This window comes from Mesoplodon bidens, assembly GCF_964165515.1.
Source record: "Mesoplodon bidens genome assembly, chromosome: 10".
Classification (NCBI taxonomy): domain Eukaryota; kingdom Metazoa; phylum Chordata; class Mammalia; order Artiodactyla; family Ziphiidae; genus Mesoplodon; species Mesoplodon bidens.
This window is the reverse complement of record NC_138172.1, coordinates 42,329,896-42,341,981: the sequence shown is the minus strand read 5'-3', so window position 1 is coordinate 42,341,981 and position 12,086 is coordinate 42,329,896. Positions and strand designations below refer to the sequence as shown.

The window sequence follows — 12,086 nt, the reverse complement described above, 5'->3', positions numbered from 1 at the left end:
TTTGATTTCCTCTTTGATTTCTTCAGTGATCTCTTGGTTATTTAGTAATGTACTGTTTAGCCTCCATGTGTTTATGTTTTTTTACATTTTTTTCCCTATAGTTGATTTCTAATCTCATAGCGTTGTGGTCAGAAAAGATGCTTGATATGATTTCAATTTTCTTAAATTTACTGAGGCTTGATTTGTGACCCAAGATGTGATCTATCCTGGAGAATGTTCCGTGCGTAGTTGAGAAGAAATTGTAATCTGCTGTTTTTGGATGGAATGTCCTGTAAATATCAATTAAATCTATCTGGTCTATTGTGTCATTAAAGCTTGTGTTTCCTTATTAATTTTCATTTTGGATGATCTGTCCATTGGTGTAAGTGAGGTGTTAAAGTCCCCCACTATGATTGTGTTACTGTCGATTTCCTCTTTTATAGCTGTTAGTAGTTGCCTTATGAATTGAGGTGCTTCTATGTTGGGTGCATATATATTTATAATTGTTATATCTTCTTCTTGGATTGATCCCTTGATCATTATGTAATGTCCTTCCTTGTCTCTTGTAACATTCTTTATTTTATCTGATATGAGTATTGCTACTCCAGCTTTCTTTTGATTTCCATTTGCATGGAATATCTTTTTCCATCCCCTCACTTTTCAGTCTCACTTGGTCTGAAGTGGGTCTCTTCTAGACAGCATATATACAGGTCTTGTTTTTGTATCCATTCAGCAAACATGTGTCTTTTGGTTGGAACATTTAAACCATTCACGTTTAAGGTAATTATTTATATGTATGTTCCTATTTCCATTTTCTTAATGTTTTGGGTTTGTTTTTGTAGGTCCTTTCCTTCTCTTGTGTTTCCCACTTAAAGAAGTTCCTTTAGCCTTTGTTGTAGAGCTGATTTGGTGGTGCGGAATTCTCTTAGCTTTTGCTTGTATGTAAAGCTTTTGATTTCTCCATTGAATCTGAATGAGATCCTTGCTGGGTAGAGTAATCTTGGTTGTAGGTTCTTCCCTTTCATCACTTAAGTATATCATGCCACTCCCTCTGGCTTGTAGAGTTTCTGCTGAGAAATCAGCTGTTAACCGTATGGGTGTTCCCTTGTATGTTATTTGTCTCTTTTCCCTTGCTGCTTTCAATAATTTTTCTTTGTCTTTAATTTTTGCCAGTTTGATTACTATGTGTCTTGGCATGTTTCTCCTTGGGTTTATCCTGTATGGGACTCTGCCCTTCCTGGACTTGGGTGGCTATTTCCTTTCCCATGTTAGGGAAGTTTTCGACTATAATCTCCTCAAATATTTTCTCTGGTCCTTTCTCTCTCTCTTCTCCTTTTGGGACCCCCATAATGCGAATGTTGTTGCGTTAAATGTTGTCCCAGAGGTCTCTTAGGCTGTCTTCATTTCTTTTCATTCTTTTTTCTTTATTCTGTTCCACAGCAGTGAATTCCACCCATTCTATCTTCCAGGTCACTTATCCGTTCTTCTGCCTCAGTTATTCTGCTATCGATTCCTTCTAGTGTAGTTTTCATTTCAGTTATTGTGTTGTTCATCTCTGTTTGTTTGTTCTTTAATTCTTCCAGATCTTTGTTAAATGTTTCTTGCATCTTTTCGATCTTTGCCTCCATTCTTTTTGCGAGGTCCTGGATCATATTCACTATCATTATTCTGAATTCTTTTTCTGGAAGGTTGCCTATCTCAACTTCATTTAGTTGTTTTTCTGGGGTTTTATCTTGTTCCTTCATCTGGTACATAGCCCTCTGCCTTTTCGTCTTGTCTTTCTTTCTGTGAATGTGGTTTTTGTTCCACAGGCTGCAGGATTGTAGTTCTTCTTGCTTTTGTTGTCTACCCTCTGGTGGATGAGGCTGTCTAAGAGGCTTGTGCAAGTTTCCTGATGGGAGGGACTGGTGGTGGGTAGAGCTGGCTGTTGCTTTGGTGGGCTGAGCTCAGTAAAACTTAAATTCACTTGTCTGCTGATGGGTGGGACTGGGTTCCCTCCCTGTTGGTTGTTTGGCCTGAGACGACCCAACACTGGAGCCTACCCGATCTCTTTGGTGGGGCTAATGGCGGACTCTGGGAGGGCTCACGCCAAGGAGTACTTCCCAGAACTTCTGCTGCCAGTGTCCTTGTCTCCACGGTGAGCCACAGTCATCCCCCGCCTCTGCAGGAGACCCTCCAACACTAGCAGGTAGGTCTGGTTCAGTCTCTTATGGGGTCACTGCTCCTTCCCCTGGGTCCCAGTGAGCACACTACTTTGTGTGTGCCCTCCAAGAGTGGAGTGTCTGTTTCCCCCAATCCTGTCAAAGTCCTGCAATCGAATCCCGCTAGCCTTCAAAGTCTGATTCTCTAGGAATTCTCCTCCCGTTGCCAGACCCACAGATTGGGAAGCCTGATGTGGGGCTCAGAACCCTTACTCCAGTGGGTGGACTTCTGTGGTATAAGTGTTCTCCATTTGTGAGTCACCCACCCAGCAGTTATGGAATTTGATTTTACTGTGATTGTGCCCCTCCTACCATCTTATTGTGGCTTCTCCTTTGTGTTTGGATGTGAGGTATCTTTTTTGGTGAGTTGCAGTGTCTTCCCATCGATGACTATTCAGCAGTTTGTTGTGATTCTGGTGTTCTTGCAAGAGGGAGTGAGGGCACGTCCTTCTACTCCACCATCTTGAACCAATCTCGTTGCTCTGACTTTTTTTTTTTTTGAGGTATAGTTGATTTACAATATTATGTTAGTTTCAGTTATATAATGTAGTGATTGAAAATTTTTAGAGATTATACTCCACTCATAGTTATTTTAAGATATTGGCTATATGCCTTGGGCAGTACAATATATCCTTGTAGCTTATTTATTTTATACATAATAGTCTGTACCAAAAGAAAGCCACTTTAATAGAAGTAATGAACAGTCAGGAACCTGAAGCAGGACTTTTACCACCTTCTCAAAAGTCAGTTTTCACTCAGGAAAATACTGAAACATAATGGTCCTTTTGGGCAACTTTACTTGACCCACAAAGCATTTTGTATATCCTATGGAAAGCCATCTCACAAGCACAGATGTTGGAACATATGTATTGCATTGACACATGTTGATCTGCTTATTTTACTTAAAACTAGCAACTCTGGTTTTCCTTGATCCTGCCCTGGGAGATTGGGCAATACCGTTTCATCAACATCATGAATTGGCTTAAGCATAGGTCATGCTGAATTATGAAGTTTCAAAACTTACCTAAAATATTTCTGAATCTTTGTCATCAGCTATTTGGTTTTTGTGGATCTCCTTTCCAAATGACCAGGTAGACTATAAAATACCCACGGTTTCTAATTAATGACATTTCCTCATAAAAAATGTTTTTATCTTTCGTGATTAATGGTCTGGAAATGGGAGAACCCTAGAATCATTTTGTTGAAGATGACCTATAAAGATGAGCTGAGTAGTTGTGTCTCTGCATGAGGATTATGCCAAGTGTCACATAGCTAGGTTCCTATTGGTAGCAAAAAGGAAGGGGACCTGCCTTTACTGAGCCTTAGTGTGACGTTGCATTAAAAGGACAGCTTGAGCTCTTCACTGAGGCTTTCCAGTGCTCTCCTTTTCCGATTTTGCACACACGTCTGGTTTCTATTTTAATATTAGTGTAACTCCGTTCCCTCTTTCCTTTGCTTTTCTCTCAAGATTGACAGCCTCATGGCAGGAAGGCTCACCCTGTTATTGACTGGTCATTGCACCCTACTGTGGGCTGGGTAGGCACTCTTTAGTTGCTTCTTTTCCTTTCCTTTCTTTTCTTTTTGGAGCTTTTCTTTCCTCACCCACCCACTTCCTATGACTTTCCTTCTCCTCTGTGGTCCACCCCCCAAATCCTTTATATCTCTCCCTACTTTTCACTCTGTTACTTTTCTTCCCTACGCTCCCACTATTTTTCTTTTCCTTTGATTCATTTCCACAACCCGTGTCCCATCTTCTGTGATGCTAATAGCATTTGGCATTGCATTTTGATCAGTTACCCAACTAATAGCAGCAGGCTCCATGTGTGCATTATTTAAACTTCATTTTAGGGACTCTGGCACATCCTGCTTTGTGTATGCCCAAGTCTCCAATGCCTAGATGAGGTCCTTGTGTTTAGGGTTGGGGAATTAATACCCTCCTCGGAATAAGCAAATGAATGAACACATTGCTGGTCAACTTGATGGTGTCCATAATCCACAATTTCTGCCTCAAAAGAAATTTCTGGATCTTGAAACTTGCAGGCTCTCCCGAATAAATGAGAATGGATAGATAGATAGATGACAAGTATAGAAAATGCTCTGTGTTGTTTATCACACAATAGAGTAAGTCTGCACTGTAGGCAAAAGAATGCAGTTAGTAAGGTCTGGGTTTTAGTCCTGGCTTGTCCTTTCCTGCAGGCTTGCATGAGAAAGCTATACCCTTTCTCAGTGTGGGTTCATTAATCTGAAAGTGAGCTACCTTACCCAGAGTGTGTGAGAAGAGATGTGTGTAAAAGCACTTTATGAATTACAAAACACTACACGAATAAAGCATCGTTATGTTGCCTGTATTAGTCATAATACAATTAGGAATTTAAAATTGGACGCTTGTTATAAATATATGATTTACTTTTAAACTTATTTGTTGAAAGAATGTATCTCATCTTCAAATAAAGGGATGGCATGAGCTTGAGCCCATAGAGAATAGTTTATTGAAAAGCCTCCCTTTTGTAGGATTTTAGGATTAAAATTAGACAACGATGAAAATGTGTGCTTTTAATAGTAAATGTTACACAAATAAATGTGATGGTTTCCCTTATGCTAATTTTTATTTTTTAAATAAACTTATAATGTTCTATATATAATACAGTTGAGTTGTAGAATAGCCATACCTGTGAATGACTTATCTTAGGGTTTAAAAATTCATAAACTTGAACTTCTTTTGTTTAGGTCCCAGGCTGTGGAGGAGAATGCACTAACCACATCCATCAAAGATGTTAATCATGGTCTCTCCTTGTTAATTTTCTTCTCTCTCTGAAACCTTGGCCCACTCAAAATAGAGAAATGAGTGAAACCCATCTCACTAAATTGAGTCATGATGAGTACATCTGTGTGACCTTTGCTGGACCTCTCTGATTGACAAGTGAAGGAGAAAAGGGCTAAATCCTGAACCTCCTTCAGTGTCCCCAGTTCTCCCACCTTAGCGAGCCCCAGATCACTTGCTTTGTCTTAAGTAAGCTGTGTGCTTCTACCTCTCCGTTCTCCTTTCATTCCTACAGCCCATGCAGGACGCGCTGGCAGACCTTCCGGAATGGTATGGAATAAAAGGCATGCAGGCCCACTGGATCGGGGACTGTGTGGGCTGCCATTTGGACTTCACATTAAAGGTGATCAAGCAAGAGCATCTCCAGCAATTAATGCTCAGAAACCCCCTTCTGCATTTTTAGAGCTCTTTGAAGAGACCAGCAACTTGAGACTCTGCAGCAGTGCTATCCAGTAGAAAGATACTGAGAGTCACATATGTAATTTCAAATTTTCTAGTAGCCACATTTTTTAAAGTGCAAAGAAACAGGTGAAATTAATTTTAATAACATATTTTATTTAACTCATTACATCCAAAATTTTCATTTCAAGATGTGATCACATTGTAGGCCTTTGCTTCTCCACCAGGGTGAGGGATGCAGGTCTCTGCGCCACCCGGCTACTGTATGTGGAATGTCTTCTGTATTCTCTCCCTTGCCCGATATTTTATCATGAAAGTGTTTCCATCTTCATTCCTGGACCCACCTGAAAGTGAGACATCTCCAGAGGGAACACTCTCAGTCCTGCAGGTACAGGGCCATATGGCTGTGCCTCTGAGGCCCCATGCCTGGCTCCATAGGTGACACCTAATTGGCACTCAGTCCATAGTGTGGACTTTTAGTTCTGGGCCCCAAGCGCTTTGCACATCATTGGCACTTTGTGAGCACATTTGAATGTGTGAAGGAAGGAGGATCTGGCCTCTCTGTGTCCTCTGTGTCTGTCACATAGTTGGCATTCAGTTGGTGCCTAATGTTTGACTCTCCCTTGAAAGGCATTTAACCAGCCCTAGGAGCACTCATTCTTGAGCTCAGCTCAGGCTGTCCTTTCTTTCCTATTCAAAATGGAATTAGCCTCAGTGTCTTTTTCTGGTTAGAAATGATGCCTTTATTTGTAACTTAAATCCTGGAGGAAAGTATAGCTCCTTTCTCAGGACGAATAACATTGACAGTTATTATTGATTTGTGAACAAAGGAGCCAAGAACCGGGGAAGGCATCCTTCTGAGCATGCTTTGACCCCCTTTGATTTGGGGCCCCCAGGTATGCCTGGCTGTGGGCACTGGGGAGGCCTCCTGAAAGAGGAGCTGCGACCCTCTTCTCTCTTGCCCTTTCTGCCCCTGCTAGGGACCACCTCAGGTCCCCACATCCCTGTGGCTATGGTCAGAAGCTGTCACCACTGTCTGGGATTGGGGAGGGGTGGGAGGAAGGGATATGGCTGGGGAGCACAGCAGCCCAGAGGGAGGACTGAGAAATGAAATGACTCTGCTTCCCCCCTGCCAGGTTGATGGGCAAGTCACAGGAGAAAAGCTGAGTGCCTACACGGCCACCCCCGAGGCCGTTTACGGCACCTCCCACGTGGCCATCTCTCCCAGCCACAGACTCTTACATGGGCACAGCTCTCTGAAGGATGCCTTTCGGAAGGCTCTCATCCCTGGCAAAGGTGAGTTGGCAAGTTAAGGTTAAGACGGGGGCATTATGCCTTATGTTTCACAGAGTTCACGGTCCTTTCACATATGTCATCTTGTGTGATCTGTTATTCTCCTTGGCCTAACTTTTCATGTTTTGATTTTAAAACATGAGGATCAAAAAGGACTTTGAAAATGTTAAGTTACTTTGAGTTACTAGTTTGTACGCTTCGTAAGTTTTTGTTTGAAAGCTCAACTCTTTCCCTTTAAATGTAATCTAGATTTAAAGCTCTTTTCTGATAGGAATAGAATCTGGTGCTTAACATAATTTTATCATCATATAAAACTATACTGACAGGGACAGGAAGGAAACCAATGACAATTAGGGGAAACATTTCAATAACTTAATTTTAGTATCTTTAAGAATTCACACAGGGATCTGAGCAGACAAGCAGAGTCCTGCTCAATATAGGTCTTAAATGAGTGGATCAAGCTGACCTAGAGTTGGCATGGCAGGTGTTGGTCAGTGAGGATTGGGAAGTGCCTATGCATTAGTCAGTATTCCAGGGTTGTAAGCAACAGAATCCATCTCTGGCTAACCCAGGGGAGGAGGGGAACATACTGGAAAGCTGTGGGGAAGAGCCAGTCTGGAAGAGGACTTGGACCAGACAGCCATGGGGGTTTGGGCAGCAGGAGCAAATAGTCTCTTGCGTACCACTGACTGAGTGAATCTGCTCTCACCTCGCCCTCAGTGCTTGGGGCACTTGGTTTGAGATTCCTGTTGCAGAGAAGGGTGTTCACTTGGTATAACTGGGGACCCTGGCCTTTTTGTTGTCCAAGGGAAGGCCAGGCACCTTCCTTGATAGACCAACAAGACTGTCATCAGTGAGGAAGGGGTAGCTTTCTAAAACTCAGAGGCTCTTACCAGAGGAAGGGGATATGATCCTGGGCAGGCGAAAGGAACTCCCCTGTTATTTAGAAGTAGGTCTCCAGAGAAATGTAAAATTTCTGTAAAAATCTCAGCCTACTTCACTTTTCATAGACTATAAACTTCAACCCAAAGCACACAGTCTGAATTATTGGAAGTCTATTTAAATTATTTGATTAATAAAAATTTTTGAATGGTGGCATAAAGTTTTTTTTTAATTGCTGTTCTTAAAATAGTCAGAATGAAAGATTTCCTGATCACATTGGAAAGATAAACAATGTCATCCCAGCTTATCTCTGCTTAGGACTTCTAATTGTTTACTTAACAACATTAATATTCAGATCAGTTAATACTTACTGAGAGCCTGCTACATACTGAGCACTCGGGGATGCATAGATGGCCATTCACAGTCCTGTCTTCAGGGGGCGGAGGCGGGGTCATAGCAGAGGAGACCCAGATCCATATGTAATTCACTGGCACAGGACAGATATCACTTGGTTTCATCTCTTTTGTTGTTGTATATTGAAATGGAGAAAAGACTTTTAAGATTTCAGTGTGTGCTTATAAAGTCCAGTAGCTATCTCTCTCAGTTTTATTTTCCACGTATTCAAAAGAAAGATTGGATTGTTTTCAACTGTTTAGTTTAAAGGGAAAACTCGTTGTTTTTACTTTCATGAGCATTTTGAGATTCCTTGAGGGCTATGTTGGTTGAATAATATCTAAAATTGAAAAACTTAAAAATATAAACATCTGGCCTTAGATTTTTTTCCCATGGTTAATTTGGGGACACAAATTAAAATGAAGTAATAGTAGTAGAGGATTAACTAGCTAATAAGTTACAAAAGATGGAGTTCCTGACATGAAAGACACTATATAAATCCAAAACATTTTCATATGTAAGAAATTAAGAAGTGATTTTAGCATATGCAGAGAGCAGTGTTTTCATGATAATTTGGATATCAGCAGACCTGACTTGGCCTGGTTATTTCCTTTTGGCGCTGAATGGCTCGTTCACTTTGTTCTCCCCTCTTTTTAGTAATCTCTGAAATAATTACCAATGGAACACTACACTTGGCTCTAAATTTTCTGATTCTAATTTTCAGAATGGAAATATTCTTTTTGCAGATGTCAATTTATTCAAAGTCTCTAGATTAATTTGCATGTCAAGTCTCTGGGTGTTGACATGTAGAATCAGTCGTTTATGGCCAGTACAGTGCTTGAGTGTAATGCAGTTTTCCCAATGAATTAAAATTACCATATGAATATGGATTTATGCCTCCTTTGGCCTTTGAGGTCACATTTTAAATCTGAACATCTTATCACTAGTGTCATTTACCATTGCCATCTGGCTCAAATCAGGCAAGCAGCTTGGTTTTCCCTCAAATGTCCAGTTTTGAGGATAACTAATGTTAAAGCAGTGACTGCTGCAAGTCATGGCAGCACACAGTTGGGACTGAATATATCACTTGCACAAGTTTAAATTCTCAAACATGAGTTCCTGCAGTTGCTAAGTTGATATCTGCATATTGTCTCCTGAGTTGGCACAAGATGATCAAGGTTCTGATCCCAGATCCATCCTATGACTTAAGGATGGTCATTTCACCTTTTTAAGTTGAGTTTTCTCTGCAGCGCAGGTGATGAGGCTATCGAGCAAGGTGGGGTGGAGCGCTTGGTGGGAACAGAAGGAGCCCTGAGGGGTCTGAGGAGGAGGATGACACATGTGGACAGGGTGATGCTTGAGTCGCAGAGTAGAGGCAGGAGAGCTGGCTTACCCCATTAGTTAGGGTGAGAGATGGTGAAGACCCTAGAACAGTGGCCATCGGAATGGAGGGGCGAGAACAGCTCTGAGAAGTATTTGGAAGGCTCCTGGGACAACTCCCTGATTTCTGGCCTGGCCGACTGGGTTGCGGATGTTACTGACTAAATGTACTGTTTTTGCTCAGCATACTATAATTGGCCCAGATTGCTTTAAGAGAGCAAAAATTAAGGTCCTTCTCTATACAGTTCTTGAAATTGAGTGTATTTCCATAATCATTGGCATTGCCTCCTTTTCTCAGCCGACCGCCTCTGATTTAAGTCATGTTATGTAAGCTGTGACTTGATAGGAACTAGAAACCATAAAAAGCATCAATAGGGAAATATCATCAGAGTTCTAGAAGCTGTTCTGACATTTCCTGGAGTCTTTTCTTACATTCCTAATATTAAAATATGCAAACCCTGGGGCTTCGGAACCACACATTTCAGCTCTGAGTCACCAGTGGTCTACACAATGTATTTTTTGCCAAAAGGGTAAATGAGGTCTCCCTAATGGATGACTTAGAAACCCTGTTGTTATTGACACATAGAGAGAAGCCCCAGAACACTGAATAATTTATTGCTCCCTATTGTCTTGCCCCGTCTCCATTGATTCAGCATGGGGGTGGGACAAAGGGTAAGGAACAGAATCCCGTGGATAATAGTTTATTCTAGAATCAAACTGCTTCTACTAGCATCCTTTCAGCACATGTTAATAGATGCTGTGTGGAGGAAAGCTTCCGTGATCAGGTGACCTGGAATAAAGCAAAAATAAATTGGTTTCTTTGCTTCTGGACTTTTTAGTGCCTTTGTTGTGCTAACGTGCACTGCGACTGTCTACGAGGGGACGTCATGCAGCTCTCCTCACGCTTACTTGACCAGAGGACCCTGTTTCCACAGAGCATGCCTGGGACCTAGTTGCAAGCAGCACTGCTTTGCTGAGTTATGAACAGAGACTTTGGTCTGTTTTTCCATGGGGTGTGAAAGACCTGCCTTTTTTGCAGTGGGGGCCCTGAGAGCAGAGGGCAGCTTCTTGACTGGAATGTTTCCTTTGTAATTACTAACTAAGTTAGTAATCCTTTGTATCTTCTAAAGTATTTAGCTGTGACTTAACCCCTGTATGAACTGCTTCAGTTACTTGGGATTTCTCCTTGGCTTCCTGCTTCATGTCACCAGCACATGACTAATGAGAAATGTGGAGAATGCTAGGCCTGGCCAAAAACTTTTTTCTAATTGAAAAACTGTCATTATAGACCTTTTTTTTTTTTTTTTTTGCGTTACACGGGCCTCTCACTGTTGTGGCCTCTCCCATTGTGGAGCACAGGCTCCGGACGCGCAGGCTCAGCAGCCATGGCTTACGGGTCCAGCCGCTCCGCGGCATGTGGGATCTTCCCGGACCGGGGCACGAACCTGTGTCCCCTGCATCGGCAGGCAGATTCCCAACCACTGCGCCACCAGGGAAGCCCTATAGACCTTTTATGTGGGAAAATGGAGAAAAATTCAACCCTTTAATGCAAGTACTCTACTTTTTTTTCATATTTTTCTTGTAATGACTTTATTGAGATATAATTCACATATAAAATTCACCCATTTAAAATGTGCAATTCATTGGTTTTTAGTATATCTACAGAGTTTTACAACCATCACCACTGTCAATTTTAGGACATTTTTATCATCCCCCAAAGAAATCCCATACCCTCTAGCAGTCACCCCCATTCCTCCTATTTCCCCCAGCCCCAGGCAGCCACTAATCTACTTTCTTTCTACATAAACTTTCCTGTTCTGGACATTTCATATAAATGGACTCATATGATATTTGTTCTTTTGTAACTGGCTTCTTTCATTTAGTATAATGTTTTCAAGGTTCATCCGTGTTGTAGTCAGTACTTCATTTCTTTTTATTTCAGAATAATATTCCATTGTATATACCAGATTTTATTTATCCATTCATCAGTTGATGGACATTTTGTTTCTTTCCACTTTCCAGCTAGCTGCTATGAACATTCGTTCAGATTTTTATGTGGATATATGTTTTTTATTTCCTTGTGTATATATTGGCTTGGCCAAAAAGTTCATTCGGGTTTTTCTATATGATCGAATGGAAAAACCCAAACGAATTTTTTTGGCCAACCCAATATCTAGGAGTAGAATTGTGGGGTCTTAAGGTAACTCTATTTTTAACTGGTTGAGGAACAATCAGACTGTTTTTTAAAACAGCTGTTCTGTTTTACATTCCCAGCAGCAGTACATGGGGGTGCCAATTTCTCCGCATCTTTGCCTACACTTGTTATTGTCTGTCTTTTTTATTATGGTCATGCTGGTGAGTGTGAAGCATTATCTCATTGTGGTTTTGATTTGCATTTACCTGATGGCTAATGGTATTGAGCATCTTTTCACGTGCTTATCGGCCATTTATATATCTTCTTCTTTTTTTCTTTTTTTTTTGCCGTATGCGGGCCTCTCACTGTTGTGGCCTCTCCCGTTGCGGAGCACAGGCTCCGGAGGCGCAGGCTCAGCGGCCATGGCTCACAGGCCCAGCCGCTCCGCGGCATGTGGGATCCTCCCAGACCGGGGCACGAACCCGTGTCCCCTGCATTGGCAGGCAGACTCTCAACCACTGCGCCACCAAGGAAGCCCTATGTATCTTCTTTAGAGAAATATCTGTTCAGATCATCTGCCCATTTTTTAATTTAGTTGTCTTTA

At 41.6% G+C, this 12,086-nt stretch overlaps 1 protein-coding gene across 6 annotated transcripts in view; it reads left to right on the top strand.

The window, feature by feature from the left end:
• Window positions 1–12,086, top strand: part of LARS2 (leucyl-tRNA synthetase 2, mitochondrial) — a 251,118-nt gene that overhangs the window by 186,040 nt on the left and 52,992 nt on the right. For all 6 annotated transcript variants that reach the window (XM_081246586.1, XM_081246585.1, XM_081246582.1 and 3 more), the window contains 2 exons: window positions 5,237–5,344; window positions 6,537–6,696. In XM_081246586.1, coding sequence (XP_081102712.1) covers window positions 5,237–5,344; window positions 6,537–6,696 — 268 coding nt within the window. The remainder of the gene's footprint in view (window positions 1–5,236; window positions 5,345–6,536; window positions 6,697–12,086) is intronic.